This window comes from Engraulis encrasicolus, unplaced genomic scaffold (genome assembly GCF_034702125.1).
Source record: "Engraulis encrasicolus isolate BLACKSEA-1 unplaced genomic scaffold, IST_EnEncr_1.0 scaffold_224_np1212, whole genome shotgun sequence".
Lineage (NCBI taxonomy): Eukaryota > Metazoa > Chordata > Actinopteri > Clupeiformes > Engraulidae > Engraulis > Engraulis encrasicolus.
This window is the reverse complement of record NW_026945508.1, coordinates 45,943-72,026: the sequence shown is the minus strand read 5'-3', so window position 1 is coordinate 72,026 and position 26,084 is coordinate 45,943. Positions and strand designations below refer to the sequence as shown.

Genomic DNA, 26,084 nt, shown 5'->3' with positions numbered 1-26,084 from the left:
GCATTGTGAATCTTCCAGTAGAGGACAGAACTGCTTCACTCCTGAGTCTCCTGGTGTCTTCCCTCTCAGGTCCAGCTCTGTCAGGGTTAAGGGGTTTCCACCCAGAACTGAAGTCAGATACACAAGACTTTTATCTGCTGCATCACTACTCAACAGCCTGGAAGGAAATGAAAAAAGAGAGACACTGACTTTTGACTTTTGGTTATGAAGCATGTTAATAGATCTTCATTAGCCTGATTATCATCGACTTTCAAATCTCTTTGAGACTTGGACTGACCAAGAGCATAACAATGGGGCACCTAAGTCACGCCCTCTACTTCCTGGTTCATGGGGCATGGAAAGTCAAAAAATAATTACTGGGCTTAAAATGAGTGATTTTTCGACACCAATCCCAACCTTGGACCTCCACCTATGCACCACAACTCCACCACGACTCGCCTCGTTCACTTCAATTCAATTTTTTGCAACTTATTGCCCCATGAACCAGGAAGTAGAGGGCGTGACCACAGTTGATTTACATAAAGTGTCCAAACTCGCCATCCAACCCATGCCTGTAGTTCACCTAGGGAGCGCTGTCGAGACTGAACAGCCCATAAGGCTGGTGCTAATAACTGACAATTGTGCTCGTTGTCGGCTGAAACCTGACAATATTACTGTGAGTTCTGAGAAACCAATGTGGATTTAAATGAAATGTACAATAACCTGGGAGTTATGTTCTTCTGATTCCTTACAGGTTTGGCATTTATGAGTCAGACTCCGTTAGCATCTTGCTATCGAGATTCCTTTACGGTGTGCTGTCAAGATGAGCTGCCTTGTCGAGATGAGCGACCGGTAGCCTTACTAGATAGTGGTGTTCTATTGATTCGCGCTGCCTCATCTACATGAGCTACCTTGATTTTCCGTGGAAGACGTTTCAATCGGCCATGGTCCACTTCATTTATTTCACGGACAGGGGAGTGCAATCGCTCGTGCGGAGTTTAATAAGAACGTGCGGCTGCTGACCACTAAAAAAACTTGAGCCTCTCGTTTGAGCAAGTTAAGAAACGTGCATATGAAAGAGACTGAGCTGAGTTCGCGCAAATACAGGAGTCGGACTGGAAAAAGGATCAGGGCCTGCCTACGGGTTGTTTACAGTTTTTAGATGCGTCCCACGCATCTCTATAAGAGGCTTTGGTGTCCGTCCGTCCGTCCGTCCCTCCGTCCGTCCGTCCGCCCTCCCGTGATGTGTTTCCCTCCCGTGATGCGTTTCTGAATTGTGATTCCCTCCTGTGATTCCCTCTTGTGTCCACAAGGTGGCAGTCGCTCAGTTTTGGCCTGGAGCTCATGCGTGCAAACCAACCGTGCTCTTTGCCAGTGAGAAAAACATGGCGGCACTTCCTGTTGATTTTCACATGAAAGTTTTGCTTAATTTAAAGTCCCTAAGCGACTATAAATGTTGTGGCTTCCATATATTGATGTAAAAGTGCCCCACGAAGTAATGAAGCACAACAAAGTTACTCCACATTACCATTTGACCACTCGTTTTTCTATGCTAACAGGGTAGCTAATGTAGCATTGTAAATGATCCAGGGAGAAAGGGGGAAATGTTGTGATTTCAGTCCGCCTGAGGCAACGATTTTCGTGGGGAAGATGACCTGCATCTCGGTGGCATTGAACCACGCCCCCGTGCCTTATTTGGCTCGCTCAGCACGTGCGTCCTCAGTCCAATCGCAATGCTTTATTTTCCCCAGACGTTTAATCGCATTTAAGTGAAAGTGCCATGTATACACATCGCAAAATAACTCTTAATCCGATCTATTTAAATCGCATTTATTAAATCGGACTTAAAAACATCATGTACACGTAGCCAATGTCTCATTGATTAGTTTATGGAACTTACGGTTTGTCTGTTACGGTCCACGAAGACAATATCCACGTGAAAACGCAAACGCCTGCAAACCACTGTTTTGACAGAAATACAGTTCACCTGTCGCCTACTCTGTTTTCTTCCCAAAGCGGCATTTAAAAGTATTCCATGAAATCCAACATCAACGTCACTTCAAATAGGTGACAGCATCATGCTCACACATGAAATAACACTTCAGTGAGGGGGGGACATCACTGCTCTCATATTAAAGTGAAAAGAGAATTTCACATTTTAGTTTATTTAATGTAGGCCTATGCAAAATTGCAAATAGCCTATTCATTGAAATCTGTCCAGAAAGGGTTGTAATGTTTGCCTGTTTTTTTATGTTTGTAATTAAAAAAAAAAAAAAAAAAAAAAAAAGTGATTTAAAAAAAAAAATAGCCTAACAAAAATAGAGATTTTATGTTAAAAAAAATGTGATATGGGATGGACCGATGGCCCCCCTAAGCTAAATACGCCTTAGGTCCCCACATTGCTAAATGTAGTGTAAGGGATTATTTTGAAAAGACAGTAACATGTAATCAGCAATGCATTACAGTTTTTCAGTAAATTGCCCAACACTGTTGAAATCCTATGGTACTTTTTCAAATCCAGGCTTATACAGTACATGGTAGGCTTATTGATAAATTGCCTTGACAGGTTATGAGGAGGCCAAGGGGGCGTTTGGGCAAAAAAGGTTCAGAACGGGCATAGACGGACGCATCTGTTGTCCGCCTGTCGGACTTGTTCTCTATTGGTTTGGCTCATTTCTTGAAACTGAGATGTCATTCTCAAAACAACACGGACAAATCTCTAAACCAAATTTCAATTTCCCACAACAGAATGGCATTTTTCATTGCTTTCATCAAATTTCAAATGCTTTGTACATGTTCCAAATGGTTAGTACATCTCAGCACATGGCTATATACAAGTACCCTACAGTTGACACATTGAGCATACATTTAGCACATTTTCCAAATAAATTGACCTGTCTTATCTAAACGAATTAGACAATTCTCAGTCTAATGGTTACCCTCTCCAAAACATGTCAGCATGATTTCATAGTGTGAGTCATCATATGCAAAGTAGTCTACACAATTGTCAAAACAGTCAAGGACATAATATTTTAAGAATTTCTTTACTGTAAACAGTAAATTCATGACAGTGTTCAACAGGCCAGATGGTATTGTAACTTTACTAGTTTGTAGAAAATAATTTTACAACTGTGCATTCTACAGTTTCCTCTGTTATTTGGCTAATTTCTTGACATTTTTTCAAACGCATTCTGTGGAAGGAATTTAGTTTCGACACACGGGTTAACTGTTTTTGGAGTGATATGAGCAAGTGATGAGGATCCATGGCGATATGCTGAACCATCCAGTTTATTTTGACAGAATGACTAAATGAATGCAAAACCAATTGAGAAGGATATATGCCATTTTTATGGTACTGACTATTTATGTGGGAGAAGGTTTAGTGCTGATGCAAGAATGAGCTGTTTTGGGAGGTATATGACATTTTGCTAGTTATCTGAACTGTTGTGCAGAAGTGTAAGAATGTTTAGCCAAATGACCCAAAATTTATAGAAATGTCATCTCGGTTTCAAGAAATTAGCCAAACCAATCGAGAAAAACTGTAATGCAGCCATTTGCTGTTGGTTTGGTTTCAATGCGACGTGGGCCTGTCTCGCAAGGCAACATTGCCATATGAAATGATGTGCTATGGGGATAAACAAGCGCGGTTTAGAGATTCCCAGATAGCGTATTGTGGCTTTGTTTTGGCAGATGTCTGTCAATTTATGGGAATCATATTTTCAAAACATCCCCACCAGTGCATTTCTTATTATTGTACCAAACCAGCCTTAGGCTACTTAACCCATACGAGAGTCTATGCAATTTCCGAACCAGTAGTCTACTGCCAATTTCAATATGCTGCTTAATGAGTTTTGATCAGCAGAATGCTGCTGTGCGATGCGTAGGAAGGAGGCTGACGACTTCTCTCCTTTCAGGATATTTATTCTACTGAACACAGAAATATGGCCATCTACCAGTTGGGTTGAGCCCGGACACACTGAATGAAATACGACATCATATAAATGCCAGATGCATGATCCTTCCTGCCATCTCGAGTTTGTAAACTGCGGAAACACAATTCGATGGGCAATCACCCGCAAAAACCGCCACGAGGGTGTGCGCATGCGTGCGCATGCTCAGTAGCGAAAAGGATCACATCTCGACAGGTAGCTCAAATAGACAGGAAAACGGCCGTCGTGATCACAGCAATGCACCCGGTTGATCAATCCAAACGCAGCCTCTGCGCTCCTCTGCACTCCTTGGTTGACGCCACTTAGTGGAAAACCCGGGAAAAGTCTGAAGTTTTGTCTCTCGTAATACTCATAGACCCTCTCTGGCATGATTTAGGTGCCCCATTAGTATTTCCCAAACAGCATTTCCCAAATGGCCTCCCTTGGTTTGCTAATGATTGTTTGCTTCCCAACAAAGTGGGAAAATAGCCTACCATTTTAATAAACCCTTCCTATGTTACTTAATCAATGTTAAGTTCAGAAGAATATTCTTGCCTCAATCTCTGTAGTTTATAGGCAGGATCCTGTAGTAAATCAGTCAGTAATTTCACTTCAGGGTGTCCAGGGTCGTTTCCTCTCAGGTCCAGCTCCTCCAGGTGTGAAGGGTTTGATTTGAGAGCTGCAGCCAGAGCAGCATATCCTTCTCCTGTTACACCACAGCCTGACAAGCTGGGGAGATGAAAAAGGTGTTTTGCTAGATGTTGTTCATTATTATACTTCTTTTGCTAAATGTCAGAGGCAGGACTGAAGGAAATTGGCCAATGTCATATTTAATGATCTGATAGAAGAAATTACCACAACAGTCTTAATGTAGTTAAGTGTATTGAAATCACAAATAATAAACCCACAAAAATCAAACCCAGTGGTGTAAAAAAAATAGACCACTAACTTCACTCTTTTTAATTTGCATAGTGAATCCTCCAGTAGAGGACAGAACTGTTTCACTCCTGAGTCTCCTGGTATCTTCCCTCTCAGGTCCAGCTCTGTCAGGGTTAAGGGGTTTCCACCCAGAACTGAAGTCAGATACACAAGGGCTGCATCTGGTGCATCACTACTCAACAGCCTGGAAGGAAAGTAAAAAAAGATAAACATTGTCTTTTGGTTATGAAGCACATTTATTGATCTTCATAATATGTCTTGGAATTAGAATGATGAAATGAATGGCGTTTTTTTAATACAATTTCAATAAACCCTTCTTATGTTACTTAATCAATGTTAAATTCAGAATAATTCTCTTGCCTCAATCTCTGTAGTTTATAGGCAGGATCCTCTAGTAAATCAGTGAGTAATTTCACTTCAGAGTGTCCAGGGTCGTTTCCTCTCAGGTCCAGCTCCTCCAGGTGTGAAGGGTTTGATTTGAGAGCTGAAGCCAGAGCAGCATATCCTTCTCCTGTTACACCACAGCCTGACAAGCTGGGGAGATGGGGAAAAAATACATATTTCCTGAGACCCATCTCAAACATCCCATAGTATCACTTTAATTTCAGAGAGCAGAGCACAATGTAATGGGCCATCATTTGGAATCTCACAGTACATCATAAATAAACTAATACAACAAGTCTTGTAACACATGTATGTATTTAATACATTTGACGACTAACTTGATTGTCTTAAGTCTGCAGTGACAATCTTCCAGTAGAGCACAGAACTGCGTCAATCCTGAGTCTCCTGCTATCTTCCCTCTCAGGTCCAATTCTGTCAGGTGTAAGGGGTTTCCACCCAGAACTGAAGTCAGATACACAAGGGCTTCATCTGCTGCATCACTAGCCAACAGCCTATAAAATGTAGAAAAGAAAAGATATTAAAAGAAGAGAATAATGATAGATATGTATATCTTTACGACATACAGTGCTCCATTCACTTGAATTGAGCTCTGCAACATTTGCATGTCTGATAACTCTGTATAACAGACTTGTGGGTTCAATATCAGCATGGTGCCATTGGCAAAGAACTTGTAGCTGCAGTTTAATACCACTCCGCATGGAATCAAAACCACATACTGTATATCAACAATCTTGTTTTTCTATGACCGTAGAATTATTAACTCATTACGTCCGAAATAACGCATTGAAATCTGATTTTAAATTAAATAAAACCTAACTGATTTGCAATTTATTTAGTAATCACTAAGAGTCATGTCAAACAATTCTTGCCTCAATCTCTGGAGTTCATACGCAGGATCCTCTAGTAACTCAGTGAGTAATTTCACTCCAGAATGTCCAGGGTCATTTCCTCTCAGGTCCAGCTCTTCCAGGTGTGAAGGGTTTGACTTGAGAGCTGAGGCCAGATCAGCATATCCTTCTCCTGTTACACGACATTCTGACAGGCTGGGGAGATGAAAAGGTTGTCACAACCACTGGCTCGTTAGTGGCAGTAACATTAAGGGAGACCACACCGATTCGTACATTTTACACAAAAGGTTCTTTATTTTACAAAGTGTATCAGTCATCAGTAATGTGAATTAACCAAAGAGTGTATCAGTAAATGAGTGTTGTCCAAAAGGGTGCAAGTGTGGTGCAAATCCCGGCTGTCGTAGGCCTGACCATACGGTCGCCACGAATGTGCCTGTGGGATGAGAGAGAGAGAAAGAGAGAATACTGATGGGAGGCCTTTTATAGGCCACCCAATCAGCAGCCCTCAAGAGATGTTCAGCTCCTGTTACGCACATCTCCACCTGCAGGTTGGCGGAATGAAGTGCCCCAATCACTAACCGGCAGAGCTGGGCATGACATCCCCCCCCTTAAAAACAGAGGCCCATGCTAATGGGTCTCTGAAGCACCATCAACAAAAATAGAAAACAAAAACAAAACACATGAAAATGACAGCAGCCACCGCAGCCCACACAATCCAAAATTCCCCCGATGCCCCTGACCAACCTGATCCAGAACCATCCCCACCACCCTTCCCCCGAACCCCTCTCTGCAAACCAGCAAATCCCGGTACCAAGGACAGCCACCTTTAAGGAAAACAGAAAAAGGTCGAGGTCAGAAATGAGGGAAGATGCCTAGACCTCCTGGTCCAGAGCCCGAGAGAGCGCATCGGCCATCACATTTTCCACCCCCCGGATGTGGCGGATGAGCAGGTGGAAAGGCTGCAAAAACAATGCCCAACGCAGCAGCCGCTGGTTGGTGGATCCTTTAAAGGACTGGAGAAATGTGAGGGGGTTGTGGTCAGAGTAGACCACAATTGGATGGAGGCCCCCTCCCACATAAACTTCGAAGTGTTGCAGTGCCCAAATTAATGCTAAAGCTTCCTTTTCGATCACAGAGTAATTAAATTGATATTTGTTAAACTTTTTTGAAAAATAGCAAACCGGCCTAGCTACCCCATCTTCATCAGCCTGCAGGAGGACCGCACCTGCTCCCACCTGGCTTGCATCCACCTGCAGCTGGAAAGGCTGATCCAGTTTGGGTGCAGCCAGGACCGGAGCTGACGTTAACAAAAGCTTTGCATTCTGGAAAGCCTGCTGACACTCCTCCGACCAAATGAATTTGGCGCCACCCTTCAACAAATTGGTCAGAGGTGATACAACAGTTGAAAAATTGCAGCAAAAATTGCGGTAGTACCCGATCATGCCCAAAAAGCGCATAAGCTCTTTCTTCGTCGCCGGCGCAGGGAAATCATCAATAGCTGCCACCTTTGCATTAACGGGCCGCACCATCCCCTGGCCGACTACTTTACCCAAATAGACGACGGTGGCACGCGCAAACTCGCATTTCGCTAAATTTACTGTGAGGTTTGCTGCCACCAACCTCTGGAAAAGCGCTCGAATGCGAGCCAGATGTTCGTCCCAACTGTCCGAATGACAAACGGCGTCGTCCAAATAAACCGCGCACCCCTGCAGCCCCCCAACGACCCTATTCATGAGCCGTTGGAAGGTTGCAGGGGCATTCCGCAAACCGAAGCTCATTCGAGTATACGAGTACAACCCGGAAGAGGTAATGAACGCAGATATCTCCTGCGCTCTCTGCGTCAAAGGCACTTGATAGTAACCTTTCAATAAATCAAATTTGCTGACGTAACAAGCACTCCCAACCTGATCCACACAGTCCTCGATACGTGGCAATGGAAAAGAATCTGGTCTTGTCACAGCATTTACTTTCCTATAATCCGTACAGAATCTATAGGTGTTATCTGACTTTTTCACCAGTAGACATGGCGATGCCCAACTGGAGTAAGATGGCTTGGCGAGACCATGATCAAGCAGATACTGTACACTGTCCTCCATACTCTTCTGCTTATCTGGAGCGACTCGATAAAATCTTTGTCGTATTGGGCGGGCACCCTGTGTGTCAATGTCATGTTCAATTAGTGTGGTACAGGTTGGAGTGTCGGAAAACAAAGGCAAAAACTCAAAAATCAAATCCGACAACTGTTTACGCTGTACCCCACTTAAATGACCCAGGAGACTATCTAGCTCCTTCAACTGCTGAGTATTATCCAAGCGCCCGTGTAAAACTGAATCGTCAGGTGCGCGCACTTCATCCGAAGCTGCCACCTCCGGCCAGTTGAGCGGCTCCCCAACCCCAACGACTAGACCCACTGGACTCGCAGCAATCCCACCCGCCTTTTCGGAACCTGCAGAATGGTAAGAGCTAGACAGTCTCCTGGGTCATTTAAGTGGGGTACAGCGTAAACAGTTGTCGGATTTGATTTTTGAGTTTTTGCCTTTGTTTTCCGACACTCCAACCTGTACCACACTAATTGAACATGACATTGACACACAGGGTGCCCGCCCAATACGACAAGAAACAATCCTACTTGGGGACCTAAATATAAACTGGTTTGACAAAGTGAAACGAAGGCCTCTGAAAACTCTTGCAGCAAAATTTGATCTGTCACAGATGATAACATATCCGACTAGAATAACTAATACAACACAAACATGTATAGACCTAGTTTTTAGTAATAAATGTGACAGGATCCAGAAAACATACAGTCTACTTACAGGTTTGTCAGACCACAACCTGATTTTGTTCTCAAGAAAGCTCTCTAAAAACAGACTGTTGTGCCCACCTACCCAAACAAATGGGCAGGTAAGAATACCCAAAAGTGAGACTGAACACCTAAAACAAGCCTTAAATCAAATAAAACTGGTGTGATCATCTGGCTAATAGTGACGCAAACAAAAATTGTGAAAAGTTTATGAGGGTGATCAAGGACACGATGACAACATTTATGAGAAAGGTTAAACAGAAAACCCACAAAAAGAACCACCTACCATGGCTTGACGAAAAAAATTTGGACACTGATGAAACAGAGGGACCATGCTCTCAAGACATCTTTAAAAACAAAAACTGTGCATGACAGACATACTTTTGTGTCATAGAGAAATAAGGTGGTGAAGGCTCTCAGAACTGCTAAAGCAGCATTTTACATTAATGTTATCAGTAATGCTAGGGGAAATGCCAAAGAAATCTGGACAAACATTAAAAAAATGACAAACAATAGTAACACACACAGAGAAATTAAAGAACTGCTCATAGACAACACTATGGTCCAGGACCCAAAAGATATTGCAACAGCATTAAACACATATTTTATTGATTCTGTGACACAGCTAACACAGAGCACTGGCCCTGAAGCTTGTCAGCTAAGCCAGATGCTCATCAGTAGCACCACAACACCTGTTTTTAACATACACATAGTGTCTCAGGCACAGGTTGACAAGGTCATCTGTGGGCTAAAAAGTTCTAGAGCTAAAGATGCCTATGGCATGGACACATTATTTATTAAAACTTACAAGCAACCTCTCCTTTCACCACTCACAACCATTGTTAATGACTCCATAACTCAGCAGGTCTTCCCCGATAGTTGGAAGACTGCTGTAGTTACTCCTACCCTCAAATCTGGTGACCCAACATTAGCAACTAATTATAGACCTATTAGTATTCTTCCTGCCATATCCAAAATTACTGAAAAACTAGTGGCAGAACAACTCATTCAATACCTAAATAATAATCTTATGCTGAATAGCATGCAGTTTGGTTTTAGAAAACATCACTCGACCGAGACAGCTGTCTGTTTCTTCTTGGAAAACGTAAAATCTAAACTTGATGCTGGAGGTGTTGTTGGAGCTGTTTTCCTTGATTTTAGAAAAGCCTTTGACACAGTCAACCATCAGATAATGTTACAAAAGCTTACTCACTTCAACTTTTCTGTAGACTCATTGAAATGGATGGAGTCATACCTAACATCACGGACACAATGTGTTAGAGTGCAACATACTACATCAAACACCTGTTTAAACACTCTTGGAGTTCCACAAGGGTCCATACTAGGTCCACTGTTGTTCAGCCTCTATATTAATGACCTGTCAGGTTGTTGTCCTGCATCAGTAACCTGCCAGTCATATGCAGATGACGCAGTGTTATATACCCATGCAAAAAATAAACGTCTAGCTGCACAACAGGTAACACCAGTCATGAACGATGTGTGTACATGGCTACAGAACTCACACCTTCATCTTAATGTGTCCAAGACTGTCTGCATGTACTTCACAAAAAGAGGTACCACTGAGCTTGATCCCAGCATCATGGTGCAGGGAGAGAAGCTACATGTTGTTCAAGAATTTAAATACCTTGGCGTAGTTATAGATTCACAGCTTGATTTTAAGCAACTTATAAAAAAAAAAACTAAAGGGAAAATAAAATTTAATTTATCTAATTTTAGGCACATTAGGAACACTTTAACCCTTGAGTCAGCAACATTGTATTTTAACGCAATGATCATGTCACACATGTCTTACTGCTTAACCAGTTGGGCATCAGCTAATGTCACAACACTAAAAGCCATTACAACACTATACAAACAAGCACTAAACATTCTAGACAGAAAGCCTAGAATATATCATCATTGTCATATTTTTTTAAAAAAAACATAGATTATTGGACTGGGATAACTATGTTAAATATAATGACTTAGTTTTAATCTACAAAATCTTCCATGGCCTGGCCCCTCCTCCTCTACAGACATTTATCATAAAAAGCATAAACAGGGCTACCAGAGCCAGTTCCAGGGGTGATTGCTCTGTCCCATTTAGAAAGAGCGCTTTTAGTCAGGCTGTTTTCTCTTGCAGAGCGTGTCACACCTGGAACACAATTCCCAGTAAAATTAGAGAACTGCCAACATTAAACTCCTTTAGTAAACAGTTGAAATTATGGCTACTGGATAATCAATCATGTCAACATAATCTTAAATAGTTAGTACTGGCAGCTGTTTAACTTATTTGGGTATTGTATTTTGTAATTGTATTTTGTATTATATATTTTAAATGTGTGTATTTTTTACTCTTTTTTTTACAACTGTGTGCAATAACTGTGTATTTTTTGTTTTGTTTTAACTTTGTTTTTTTAGGGAACATCAAACCTGTCAAGGGACAAAAGACGGAAATTAGCCTCTTGGCTACAATCTTGTATATTTAGCATTTTTGTTTAAATGCTGGCAATATATGCTGTCCCTTTCTTAAATAAATCAACCTGAAACCTGTAAATTCACATGACACAGTTGCTGTGACCGTTTACGATCAGGAGTCGACAGTAAATAATTGAGATCTGACACTTGGCTCATAACAGTAAATGGACCAGAGTATTTTGCTGTAAATGGTGACCCCGGAATGGGCAGCAAAGCTAAAACTTGATCACCCGGATTGAAAACTCTGATCTTCGCTTTACGGTCATAACGCAGCTTCATTTTCACCTGAGCTTTAGTCAAATGCTCGGTCGCCTCTTTCCATGCAAGCAACAGCCTACGACGAAAACCATCTACGTACTCAGTGAAACTGGCGGGAGTGTTCTGCAGATCCAGATCGGCATTTAAAACAGACAGTGAGGTTCGGACTTTGTGGCCAAAGACTAGGGGCCTCATTTATAACGGGTGCGTACGCACAAAAGACTGCGCACGCCAAGTTCACCGCAAGGTTTGGTATTTATAGAAAAAGAACTTGGCGGTAAACATGCGCAGCTCCACGCAAAGTTTGACCCATGCGTAGGCACTAAACAAAAGACCAAACGCGGAAAGCGCGACCTCGGGAGGTAGCTGGAAGAACGACCCGAAATTGGTTGAAGAAAAAAAATCAAAGGTCACGTGTCACGATAGCCACTTTAACATTAGTTAATCCAGTTCGCAACGAAAACGCGGTTGTTTGTTGTTTGGTAGTGGTGGAAAATAATAGGCCTAAGTAGGCCTACCTGGCCTATCCATAGCCACATGCATGTAATAGACGCTTCAAATTGTACGTTTAGGATAGGCCTACGTTACATTTATTTTATTAACAATAACCACGGACCTTTCCAGTATCGGGCTATAATCGTATCGGTAGGCTATAAAGTGTTCCGAGTCTGCAAGGAATTACGTCCCCAGATAGCAAGCTTACATTGAATCGATGTAGAATCAGCATTCCATTGCCGACGCTAAACCATTGAAACAACATCAGATGTCGATGTTGATTTAGCATCAGTTTGCACCCTCGACTAACATTGAAACTATGTTGATTTTGTAACTATGGATCCGCGCAACTTCAACTGTATTTCGATACGTGCCTATATTGAAACAACATTGAAATTTCGACGTAACTAAAAATCAATGAGCTTTCAATGTTATTTCAATAGAAAGGCTACCAGAATGATCTGGCTCATACAGTGCCTTCAAAAAGTCTACACACCCCTCCTGAAATGTCAGGTTTTTGTGATGTGAAAAACTGACAGAAAGACAAATAAATTCACAGATTGTTCCACCTTCAATCTAAACTATTAACCTATACAATGCAAAGGAGAAACAAGCATAAAGCTTTAAATGGAAACAATAGAAAATAAAAAACTTCAATTAACATGGTTGCATAAATGTATACACCCTTAAATTAATACTTAGTTGCAGCACCTTTGGCTTGTCTGGGCCATTCCAAAACCTCAATATTATTCTGGTGAAGCCATTCTTTTGTAGATTAAGGCGTGTGCTTAGAGAAATTGTCGTTCTGAAAGATTAGTTCCTCTGCATATTCACCTTTCTACCAGGGGGCCCGAAGATTTTGTGCCACTACCACGGCCCCTGTGGAAATGTTCATAATTCCCTCCTCCCTGATGAAGGCCCCAGTTACAGCTAAAGAAAAACAGCACAAAAGAACAATGCTGCCACCACCATACTTTACGTTAGGTATGGTGTTATTGCGGTGATGTTTTGTGCCAAAAAGACCTTTTGGAATTATGTCTAAAATGTTCAACCTCGGTTTCACCTGACCATAACACATCTTCCCACATGCATTTGGGAGATTACAGAAGTATTTTTTGCTAAATTTACCTCACCAAGATTGAACTTTTTGGTCATAATTCAAAAGGGTATGTTTGGCGCAAAACATCACCGCAATAACACCATACCTAACATGAAGTATGGTGGTGGCAGCATTGTTCTTTTGTGCTATTTTTCTTCAGCTGTAACTGGGGCCCTCATTAGGGAGGAGGGAATTATGAACATTTCCACAGGGGCCGTGGTAGTGGCACAGAACCTCCGGCCCCCTGGTAGAAAGGTGAAGATGCAGAGGAACTAATCTTTCAGAACAACAATTTCTACAAGCACACACCTAAGTCTACAAAAGCATGGCTTCACTAGAATAAGATTGAGGTTTTGGAATAGTCCAGAGAAGCCCAAAGGTGCTGCAACTAAGTATTAATTTAAGGGTGTGTATATTTATGCAACCATGTTAATTGAAGTTTTTTATTTTCTATTGTTTCCCTTTAAAGCTTTATGCTTGTTTCTCAATTGCATTGTACAGGTTAATAGTTTAGATTGAAGGTGGAAAAAGCTGTGAATTTATTTGTTTTTCTGTCATTTTTTTACATCACAAAAACCTGACATTTGAGGAGGGGTGTGTAGACTTTTTGAAGGCACTGTATATCCTTCTTTATCTACAGCCAGGATCCACATTTTAATAATATAAAATAATAAATATGAAACACAAGATGTTTATTAAGAAATATGTTTATTTGAATTATTTTAATTACTGTCACCGCGACCATGGCACCTCCAGCTCTGTCCGGCGCATAGCGCAGCCATTTCTGCACAGCTTGTGTAAAAACAAGATCATCCATCCGATTCCCACCAGGCTGTTGAGCGAGGGCATCTGAAACACACAAAATATAGTTTTAATTAAAATGAATCCTAACAACACACATCGGTCCATAAAACTTTTCAAAATATATTGAAAATCCCATAGCCTATCGTGCAATTTCTGAAATATTGTAATGAGTGTTATCACAACAGGTGTAGGCTACTGGTTTTGCGATATAGAGTAGGCCTACATCTGTTGTGATAACATCCATGATTACAATACTTACACATCTGTAGGAATACAGCAGGAAATATGGTATTGTGGGATGAATGTACCGTATCCTTACAGTTAGCAGGGCGTTCTGTTGGAGTCTTCCTAATCAAGGTCCCCGACCTCTGCTGCGTCTGTCTCCCTCCTCCTCCATCTCTGGCCATCGGTCCTACTGGGCTTTTAGGTCGTTCTGATTGTGATGGGCCAGGAAAGTCACAGCTGGAGCTCTCGTCGTGGTCGTGGAAGGTCTAAAGCACATACACACAAGTTAAGTTTATTACGTTTTAAGTGTGTGTTCCAGCAACTGACACCAGTAGGACACGTAGGCTACTGCTAGCTGCAGTTCACAGAATGGTTGCAGTAAAGCTCGCTAGCCGGCTAGCCTGTTTCATTCAGCTTGTGTTGCCGATCGTAGGTGATCGGAGGAAATCGGCCGTGACCGCACCAGGCGCTCTCGGAAAACTGTGGCCGTTTATGGATCGCGGACCGGGGACACTTACTGTGTAAAAGTATGAAAGTCTGCTTACCTGTAATTGTTCCTGGATCCGAGCGTGCGCCACTCTTTGTCTTGTCCCGTTCAGCAACGACCGATAACTTCAATCTTTCCCGGTAAACTATATATCGATGGCCTTTCGATCATACGTGATTACCAAATATCAATGATACATCAATCATAATAAGGACGACCATGAATCAATGTTGTTTCAATATCATTGCTGTCAACTTTATTTTAGGTCGGGTTACATCGGTTTAACAATGGTGATTCAACATCTATTTTGCATCAATATTTCAATGTCGACCATTCTGATGATTCAGATGGAAAATCAATATCTATTCAATGTCAGCTTGCTATCTGGGTCAACATTTCAGCCAGTTGCAGAATCATCTGCTCGAGTCCCAAGTGCATCTGTAGGCTAATGGTTGATTTTCTCAGCCATACAGGCAAGCGCAAGTGCCATAGGCCTACTAATGGACAGCTTCGTTTCTCTTGTTGCATGTCATTTCTTTTCCATGCGGTTATTCGTCATCAAAGCAGAGGTGTGCATTTGCCAGCTGGCCTTATACACAGATAATGTACGTTTATAATACGCACATTTAATAAATACAGACTAGAAAATGCCCATATGTCATGCTGTCTGTGGATATGTCGATCGACAGTTTGGCGTCGCTTTGAGCTGAAAGCAGACAGCTGCGCACAGTGACCAACGGCAATTGTTGAAAAATGTTTAAACCCGGTGCATATGAGGTGCGATGAGACAGCGTATAGATTTTCTACCGGTGAATTTCACATGGGGTCATGCCATGTGAGATGTTTCCTTGACGCAGCTATTTTCCCTTTGTTCACAACTCAATTAATACTAGCCTACATGTCCATGACTTGGCAGGTTCATGTCCATGCCATCCTTATTTTATTTTATTTTTTTACTTCTGGTGTAGCGTGATTTTTGTCAACATAACCATACACATGCTGCAATTCCAGGTTTTATTTTTGTAGCCTAGGCCTACGACTTCCCAAACTTAACCGCTCCACTTCGCCCAACGTTCTCTAGGCCTATCTAATAAAACTGTTTGCTCCACATGTGGTAAATGGGCTATCTCGTCTGCTTTCCACACGCCGTCCACAGATATTATATTCATTTTGGGCGTTTCACTGAATATTCATAGATAATTATGGGTGTGTCCACAGGTGCGCACATTTGCCGCAACTTCAGAGTCAGTTGGGATTTATAAAGGGAAATCGACGTGGAACGTGCGTGCGCCATGCTTTATAAATCTGAATATTTTCTTGCGCACGCACATCCTGAGTTTCGTGCGTGCGCCATCTTTTGGCGCATTTCTTCCTCAAAGTTTTATAAATGAGGCCCTAGCTCATTAGGACTAAAGCCAGTGCTTTCTTGAACTACACCACGCGCAGACAACAAGAGCCATGGCAACGCCTCCTCCCAATCTCTCCGCATCTCCACACAGTAAGCGCGCAAGAGAGACTTCAACGTGGCATGCCAGCGCTCCAATGCCCCCTGACTCTGTGCGTGATAAGCGCTGCTCAAATTGTGCTTCACCTGCATCGACTTCAACGCTGCAGCAAATGTCCTGGAGGTAAAGTTAGAGCCTCTGTCGCTCTGAATTACCTTTGGAATGCCAAAGACAGAAATGAATTGAGACAAACACTTCAATATTGATCTTGTGGTAATTGTTCTCAGGGCATACGCTGCTGGGTAACGAGTGGCTTGGCACATAATGGTAAAGAGGTACACACAACCAGATTTAGAAGGGGGTAGTGGACCTACACAATCAATAATGAGATGCTCAAATGGTGTGCCAACAGACGGAATAGGTTGAAGTGGTGCAGGCTTAATGGGAGTACTCTGTTTCGCAACCTGGCAAACGTGACATGTTTTGACAAATCTAGATACATGGCGTTTCATCCGTGGCCAGTAAAAATGTTCCAAAAGACGTCGGTAGGTTTTCTTAACTCCAAAATGCCCAGACTCTGCTCCATGGGCTGTTCTCAAAATCAACTCACGGTATTTGTCAGGTACCATCACTTGAATCACCTGACCTGCCACTTCAGGATCAACACCTGGCAACCACGTATGCAGCAAAGCGTCATTCTGAATGAAGTAACCCATCGTTGGATAAGTAGAAGCTAAGGCAAAATATTTCTCAAAGCTCTGATCATTCTTCTGTGCCTCAATTAAATCTTGACATGACAGAGGTTCAGGCAGCTCAGGAACAAAAATAGGCGCAGACTTGGATACATCCGACGATTGCGCCTGCGCGCGAGACATGGCCCTAGTCACAGCGCAAGCAGTAAACACTTCTGGGAATTCTTGACAACACGCGTCTGGCTCCTCTACAGATAGCGGTACAGGTGTAACAACTGGAGGCGGAGAAACTAAACACCCACCCAAATTGTTCCCCAGAATTACATGGATATCCTGCATAGGCAGAGACGGTCTCACAGCAATAGTCACCTCCCCATTCACAAATCCTGAACACAAGTGAATTTTGTGCAACGGTACAGAAAATGACTGCATGCCTATTCCTCTAATCAAAACACACTTCCCAGTGTCAGATGCTGTGGAAAATGGCAAAACTGCTCCAGAAATGAAACTCTCAGATGCCCCAGTGTCTCTTAAGATTTTAACTGGAACTTTTTGTGTCTCTCCAACCAATGACACCCAGCCATCACTAATGAATGGAGCGAAATCAGACGCAGCTGACTCTGATTGCGTCTGCTCGTCTGCCACAGATGCGCAATCTTCAATCACTTGCTCACAATCAACTTCCAAACGAGGTAACGGTGTTAGATCAGAGACGCCAAAATCAACTGGATGCACAACAGAAACACACCCAGCTGCCTTGGCATTAGATTTACGACCTTTCAACAGCGGGCAGTCCTTTTTCCAATGTCCCTCCTGCAAACAGTAATGACATTTATCCGTCGGGCTTGGGCGAGATTTGCTACCTCCATTGTCAAATTTAGGAACATTACTGGAATTGCCATAATTGGTACGATTTGAACTACGACCATAACGAGGAGGAGAACGCTGTGGAGGAGAACGAGCAGGATCATAACGCTGGTGGCTATTATACCGTGGAGGACTGCTGTAAGGCATACGTTTATGAGTCAACACAAAGGTATCAGCAAGCGAGGCCGCTTCCTCCACTGACTTTGCCTTTTGCTCATTAATGTAGGTTGCAATTCGATCTGGTACAATGTTCTTAAACTGCTCCAAAATCAACAAATCACGCAAGGTTTCGTAAGTTGAGACAGACTCAGAAGTGAGCCACCGGTTAAAATAAGTACTCAACTCTCTTGCCACTTCAGCATGAGTCTGATTATCACGTTTACGCCAGTTTCTGAAACGTTGTCTGTAAGCTTCTGGATTCAGTTCATAACATTTCAAGACCGCTTTTTTCACCTCAGCATACTTGTGCCTATCAACAGGTGTTAATGCCAAATATGCCTCCCGTGCGCGTCCTACTAGTACAGTTTGCAAAAGCACCGTTCTATCCTCTTCACTCCACTTTTTATCAGAGGCCATTTGTTCAAACAGTGAGAAAAACACGTCTGGGTCACGTTCGTCAAACTTTGGAACATACTTTACCATGCTATCCATACTAGACCCGGACAGATTTCCACTAATCTTACCTTCTGACATTAGTTTCAAACGATCCTGTTCAATTTTAATTTTCTCAAGCTGTACTGTAAGGTCCATTTCACCTTTTTTCAAATCCATTTCTTTTTCAAATTTAAGTCTCTCCATATCTGCTTGCTGTTGCAACTCTCGTTCTAATTTGATTTTTTCCACATCTGCTCGCTGTTGCAATTCTCGTTCCAATTTAATTTTTTCCAGTTCAAAAAGACGCTCTTTCTCCCTATCCTGCTCAAAAGTAAGTACACCCATCTTTTCTGACTGCTCTGGCATACCTTTCACACGAGAGTCACCACCTTTTCCTGAAGGCAAAATGTCCTGCTCACACAAAAACTCGTGAATGGAGTCACGCAAGGCCCCCTTCTTACCAGTTTTAATGGCTGACGACAATTCCATGCCATACTTTTCTGCCAATTGCAACAATTGTTCCTTGTTAAGGGCATACAACAATTTTTCAGATGGTGCTTCCACGAAAGCCTCCATTCTGCTCAATCCAGGCCGTCAGTACCAACCTGGCTACTGTACCAAACCAAAACTTCAACTACTGAAAAAACAAACAAAAACTAGCTCTACTTAAGCTAGGCTCTCTCTCTCCAACCAATCCAACTCGGACGAGCCCCCATATGTCACAACCACTGGCTCGTTAGTGGCTGTAACATTAAGGGAGACCACACCGATTCGTACATTTTACACAAAAGGTTCTTTATTTACAAAGTGTATCAGTCATCAGTAATGTGAATTAACCGAGGAGTGTATCAGTAAGTGAGTGTTGTCCAAGAGGGTGCAAGTCCCGGCCGTCGTCGGCATGACCAGGCGGTCGCCAAACGAATGTGCCTGTGGGAATGAGAGAGAGAGAGAGAGAGAGAACATGCTGATGGGAGGCCTTTTATAGGCCGCCCAATCAGCAGCCCTCAAGAGATGTTCAGCTCCTGTTACGCACATCTCCACCTGCAGGTTGGCGGAATGAAGTGCCCCAATCACTAACCGGCAGAGCTGGGCATGACAAGGTCTATTACCTGATGTTACTCATTATTATGTTGCTTATGCCTAATGTCAGGAAGCAGGGCTGAAGGGAATGGACCATCATTTGGAATCTGACAATACATCGTAAATAAACCTACACATAAACACCAAGTCTTGTGACACACATATTGAACAAGAACATAATAAATACTAATTACTAACTTGACTTTCTTAAATTTGCAGTGTGAATCCTCCAGTAGAGGACAGAGATGCTTCACTCCTGAGTCTCTTGGTATCTTCCTACTCAGGTCCAGTTCTGTCAGGGTTAAGGGGTTTCCACCCAGAACTGAAGTCAGGTACACAAGGGCTGCATCTGCTGCATCACTACTCAACAGCCTACAAAACATAAACAAGAAAAGAGAAAAAGATGATGATATTACATTGGTTGTCTTATAGTACACTATACAGTGCTCCATTCACTTTAATTGAGCTCAGCAACTATTGCATGTCTGTAATTTTGTCTAACATTGGTAACTCTAACACAGGGATTCTTAACCTTTTTGATGTTGATGCCCGTTTTTTCGGTGCAGAGTGGCCCGGGACCCATCTAATGTTGCCTATGCCCATACACATTATATATTAGGGATGGTACAAACCGCACCGAAATCGAAACCGTACAATTCACATATCATACCGAACCGTGACATGCAGTCCGTGGCAAAGCGCAATTCATATACTGCCCAGGAACATATGTAAAAGGAGTATCTTATCCAGTGTCACTGTCTTTGATTAACACATTAGCACATAAGACCAATTAAATGACACAATTAAAATCATACCATTTTCACATTATAAGCCTAAACAAACCATATGTTTATACAAACCATATGCCTATACAAACCATACAGTGCTCCATTGACTTTAATTGAGTGCAGCAACTGTGGCATGTCTGTAATTCTGTCTAACATTTGTATTTCTGTCTAACACAGGGATTCTTAACCTTTTTGACGTTGAGGCCCATGTGTTTCGGTGCAGAATAGCCCAGGACCTATCTAATATTGCCCATGCCCATACATATTATTTATGAATAATACCTAATAATAATAGTAACAATAATAATAATAATAATAATGACAATATATATATATATATATATATATATTAGGGATGGTACAAACCGCACCGAAAACCGAAACCGTACAATTCACACACATACCGAACCGAACCGTGCAATCCATCGCAAACCGCAATTCATGTACTGCCCAGAAATATATGTAAAACATATTGTAGACAGATCTAGAACAGATTCTAGGAGTATCTTATCCAGTCTCTCTGATTAAAACATTAGCGTATAAGACCAAATCAGAGGATGACACAATTAAAATCACACCATTTTCACATTATAAGCCTATACAAACCATATGTAGGATATTTAGTGATAAGTCCGATTCTATTAGCCAGTGCACCATTTATCATGAACTAAAAAAAAAGAACCGTAGAGAACCGAAAACCGTGACCTTGGCACCGTGATATGAACCGAACCGTGAATTTTGTGAACAGTACCACCCCTAATATATATATATATATATATATATATATATATATATATATATATATATATATATATATGTATATATATTTTTTAAATTCTTCATTGTGTGTGTGAAAAATTATTAAATCCTGTTTTTAAAAAAATAGCAGGCTATTAATGTAGTAAGCTTAGGCCTATTAATGCATTTTGTAATGGAAAGACTGTATTAATTGAGCTCACTCTTTATTCAATGATAAACAATTCACTCACAGTGCATCAGGCCAGAGCCATTCATACATTTGAATGCCTCGCTGACATTTGTGACAGCTCTGGTTGCAATTTGTGATGAATCTGCTGATTCAAGACGCTTTTACCTAGTGATGTGCAGATGCGACGCGAGGACAGAAACTCCTCACCCTTATGAAAAAAAACAAGCTTTGTTGCCTAAGATCAGGCAAAAGTCTTTAAATAAATGAGTTTTGGGGGACACAAGGATAACGGTTTTGCTTTGTCAGCAAAAAGAATCATTCTGACTAATGTTTCAATCGCTTATTTTGCAACTAAACGTGAGGCAAATTACACCACACCGGTTGGTAATTTCTCATTTTCTATTTGTGTAGCCTACTGCTTAGTGTATTGCCGTGTTGTCTTTGCGTGGTCATTTAAGCAGCAGAACTGCGGTAGAATAAAAAGACACACGCATGCAGTATGCATACAGTTGCACGACCCTCCGCGGCCCTCCAGTGGGAGGTTGAAACTTTTCTGCGGCCCTCAAGTCTCTGAGCACGGCCCAGCTTTGGGCCGCGGCCCTATGGTTAAGAATCCCTGGTCTAACAGACTTGCGAGTTCAATATCAGCATGGTGCCATTGGCAAGGAACTTGTAGCTAATTTTTCTAGCTAAATCTTGTTTTTCTATGACAATAAGAGTTATTAGCCACCATCATCCTTCTATGATCAAAATGTTATGCTGAAATCCAGTTTTAGATTTAAAAATGACTGTCGTGATATTGATTCATTAAACAGTATAATATCATGAAAATGTGTTTTTCTTGCCTCAATCTCTTTAGTTTACAGGCAGGATCCTCTAGTAACTCAGTGAGTAATTTCACTTCAGAGTGTCCAGGGTCGTTTCCTCTCAGGTCCAGCTCCTCCAGGTGTGAGGGGTTTGATTTGAGAGCTGATGCCAGAGCAGCATATCCTTCTCCTGTTACACAGCAGTCTGACAAGCTGAGGAGATGACAAAGGTCTATTACCTGATGTTACTCATTATCATGTTGCTTATGCTTCATGTCAGGAGTCAGGAAGAAGGGCTGAAGTGAATGGCCATAATTTGGAATCTGTCAGTACATCATAAATAAACCTACTCCTAAACATCAAGTCTTTTGACACACGTATTGAACAAATAAATTAAATAAATAAATTAAATAAATAAAGATATTAATTACTAACCTGACTTTCTTCAATTTGCAGTGTGAATCCCCCAGTAGCGCAGAGCTGCTTCACTCCTGAGTCTCCTGGTATCTTCCCTCTCAGGTCCAGCTCTGTCAGCAGTAAGGGATTTCCACCCAGAACTGAAGTCAGATACACAAGGGCTTCATCTGCTGTATCACTACTCAACAACCTGGAAGGAAAGTAAAAAAAGATAAACATTGTCTTTTGGTTATGAAGCACATTTATTGATCTTCATAATATGTCTTGGAATTGGAATGATGAAATGAATGGTGTTTTTTAACACCATTTCAATTAACCCTTCTTATGTTACGTAATCAATGTTAAATCCAGAATAATGTTCTTGCCTCAATTTCTGTAGTTTATAGGCAGGATCCTCTAGTAAATCAGTCAGTAATTTCACTTCAGAGTGTCCAGGGTCGTTTCCTCTCAGGTCCAGCTCCTCCAGATGTGAAGGGTTTGATTTGAGAGCTGCGGCTAGGGCAGCATATCCTTCTCCTGTTACACCACAGTCTGACAAGCTGGGGAGATGAAAAAGGTCTATTACCTGATGTTACTCATTATTAAGTTGCTTCTGCCTAATGTCAGGAAGCAGGGCTGAAGTGAATGGACCATAATTTGGAATCTGTCAGTACATCATAAATAAACCTACACATAAACATCAAGTCTTGTGACACACATATTGAACAAAACCACAATAAATACTAATTACTAACTTGACTTTCTTAAATTTGCAGTGTGAATCCTGCAGTAGAGCACAGATCTGCTTCACTCCTGAGTTTCCTGGTATCTTCCCTCTCAGGTCCAGCTCTGTCAGCAGTAAGGGGTTTCCACCCAGATCTGAAGTCAGATACACAAGGGCTTCATCTGCTGCATCACTAGCCAACAGCCTACAAAACATGACAAGAAAAGAGATAAAAAGATTATGATACTCATTAAATTGGTTGTCTTTACAGCCTAGAGTGCTCCATTCGCTTAAATTGAGTTCAGCAACAATTGCATGTCTGCAATTCTGTCTAACATTTGTATTTCTGTCTAACACAGGGATTCTTAACCTTTTTGACGTTGAGGCCCATGTGTTTTGGTGCAGAATAGCCCAGGACCTATCTAATATTGCCCATGCCCATACATATTATTTATGAATAATACCTAATAATAATAGTAACAATAATAATAATAATGACAATAAATATATATTTTTTATTTTTATTTTTTTTAATTCTTCATTGTGTGTGAAAATGAATCAAATCCTGTTTTAAAAAAAAATAGCAGGCTATTAATCCAGTAAGCTTAGGCCTAGTAATGCAATTTTGTAATGGAAAGATTGTATTAATTGAGCTCACTCTTTATTCAATGATAAACAATTCATTCACAGTGCATCAGGCCACAGTCATTCATACATTTGAATGCCTTGCTGACATTTGTGACAGCTCTAGTTGCGATTTGTGATGGATCTGCTGATTGAAGATGCTTTAACCCTATCCAGACCGGGGGGGGGGGGGGGGGGAGCCGTGTGTGTGTAAATGTGCCCGCACCAACTTTGATGTCGTATAACTCTTGAATGACTAAAGCTATGACTACGAAACTTTGTGACTTATGTGATACCAAAAGATTAGGTCTATCATTTTTGTTGTTGCCATGGTTTTCTGACGGGTACACCTGACCAAAAATCACTGATCTAAGTCTCATCATCATCACTTTTCATATTTTTTTACATTTTCATTAGCATCAGACACTCTTGTAAACATTTGAAGTGGTCTGATGCACATAATAACCAAAATTGATATGCATTACCCAAGTTAGATGGAAAATACATAAAATCAGGAAATGACGTCATAATGACGTCATAATATCCAATAATGACACCAAACTGATGTCATTCATAGATCTTTGGCTGAAGATCATCCCCTCCAAGTTTGGTGGTCATACGCCATTCGGTTCCTAAGTTATGAGGGGGGGGGGGGGGGGGGGGAAAAAAGCCCCCCCCCCGGCCCCAGGTATGCCAAAAAAGCCCGGTCTGGATAGGGTTAATTTAGTTATGTGCAGATGTGACGCGAGAACAGAAACTCCTCAGCGTTATGGCAGGGTGTCAAAAACAAGCATTGTTTCCTAATATCATTCAAAATTCTTTAAAAAAAATGAGTTTTGGGGGACACATGGATAACGGTTTTGTTTTGTCAGTAAACAGAATCATTTTGAGTAACGTTCCAATCGCTTATTTTGCAACTAAACGTGAGGCAAATTACACCACACCGGTTGGTAATTTCTCATTTTCTATTTGTGTAGCCTACTGCTTAGTGTATTGCCGTGTTGTCTTTGCGTGGTCATTTAAGCAGCAGAACTGTGCTAGAGTAAAAAGACACACGCAAACAGTGTGCATACAGTTGCACGACCCTCCGCGGCCCTCCAGTGCGAGGTTGAAACTTTTCTGCGTCCCTCAAGTTTCTGAGCACGGCCTAGCTTTGGGCCGCGGCCCTATGGTTAAGAATCCCAGGTCTAACAGACTTGCGAGTTCAATATCAGCACGGTGCCATTGGCAAGGAACTTGTAGCTCATTTTTGTAGCTAAATCTTGTTTTTCTATGACAATAAGAGTTCTTAGCCAACATCATTCCTTCTATGATCAAAATGCCATGCTGAAATCCAATTTTAGATTTAAAACTGAGTGGTTTGATATTGATTCATTACACAGTATAATATCATGGAAATGTGTTTTTCTTGCCTCAATCCCTGTAGTTTATAGGCAGGATCCTCCAGTAAATCAGTGAGGAATTTCACTTCAGAGTGTTCAGGGTTGTTTCCTCTCAAGTCCAGTTCCTCCAGGAGTGAGGGGATTGATTTGAGAGCTGTGGCCAGAGCAGCATATCCTTCTCCTGTTACACAACAGTCTGACAAGCTGGGGAGATGAAAAGGTCTATTACCTGATGTTACTCATTATCATGTTGCTTATGCTTCATGTCAGGATTCAGGAAGAAGGGCTTAAGTAAATGGCCATAATTTGGAATCTGTCAGTACATCATAAATAAACCTATTCCTACATCAAGTCTTTTGACACACGTATTGAACAAATAAATTAAATAAATTAATTAAATAAATAAAGATATTAATTACTAACTTGACTTCCTTAAATCTGCAGTGAGAATCTTCCAGTAGAGGACAGAACTGCTTCACTCCTGAGTCTCTTGGTATCTTCCTACTCAGGTCCAGTTCTGTCAGGGTTAAGGGGTTTCCACCCAGAACTGAAGTCAGGTACACAAGGGCTGCATCTGCTGCATCACTACTCAACAGCCTGGAAGGAAAGTAAAAAGATCAACATTGTATTTTGGTTATGAAGCACATTGATCTTCATAATATGTCTTGGAATAAGAATGATGAAATTATTGGCATTTTTTAAATACCATTTTAATGAATTCTTCTCATGTTACTTTATGTATGTTAAGTCCAGAAAAATATTCTTGCCTCAATCTCTGTAGTTTGTAGGCAGGATCCTCCAGTAAATCAGTTAGTAATTTCACTTCAGAGTCTCCAGGGTCGTTTCCTCTCAGGTCCAGCTCCTCCAGGTGTGAAGGGTTTGATTTGAGAGCTGCAGCCAGAGCAGCATATCCTTCTCCTGTTACACCACAGTCTGAAAAGCTGGGGAGATGAAAAAGGCTGTTTTGATTAATTTTGTTCTTTATTACACTTCTTCTGCTAAATGTCAG

The 26,084-nt window shown here is 41.6% G+C and overlaps 1 protein-coding gene across 1 annotated transcript in view; it reads right to left on the bottom strand.

Annotated features, from left to right (window-relative positions):
• Positions 1–4,463: 4,463 nt before the first annotated feature.
• Positions 4,464–26,084, bottom strand: part of si:ch211-11p18.6 (uncharacterized) — a gene marked incomplete at its 3' end in the record, with an annotated part of 61,782 nt that continues 40,161 nt past the window's right edge. The window contains exons 41-53 of the mRNA XM_063192756.1: positions 25,499–25,672; positions 25,106–25,279; positions 23,101–23,274; positions 22,732–22,905; positions 21,989–22,162; positions 19,626–19,799; positions 7,294–7,762; positions 6,845–6,924; positions 6,122–6,295; positions 5,570–5,743; positions 5,208–5,381; positions 4,858–5,031; positions 4,464–4,637 (exon numbers count right to left, since the gene is read on the bottom strand). Of these exons, the coding sequence (XP_063048826.1) occupies positions 4,464–4,637; positions 4,858–5,031; positions 5,208–5,381; positions 5,570–5,743; positions 6,122–6,295; positions 6,845–6,924; positions 7,294–7,762; positions 19,626–19,799; positions 21,989–22,162; positions 22,732–22,905; positions 23,101–23,274; positions 25,106–25,279; positions 25,499–25,672 (2,463 nt within the window). The remainder of the gene's footprint in view (positions 4,638–4,857; positions 5,032–5,207; positions 5,382–5,569; positions 5,744–6,121; positions 6,296–6,844; positions 6,925–7,293; positions 7,763–19,625; positions 19,800–21,988; positions 22,163–22,731; positions 22,906–23,100; positions 23,275–25,105; positions 25,280–25,498; positions 25,673–26,084) is intronic.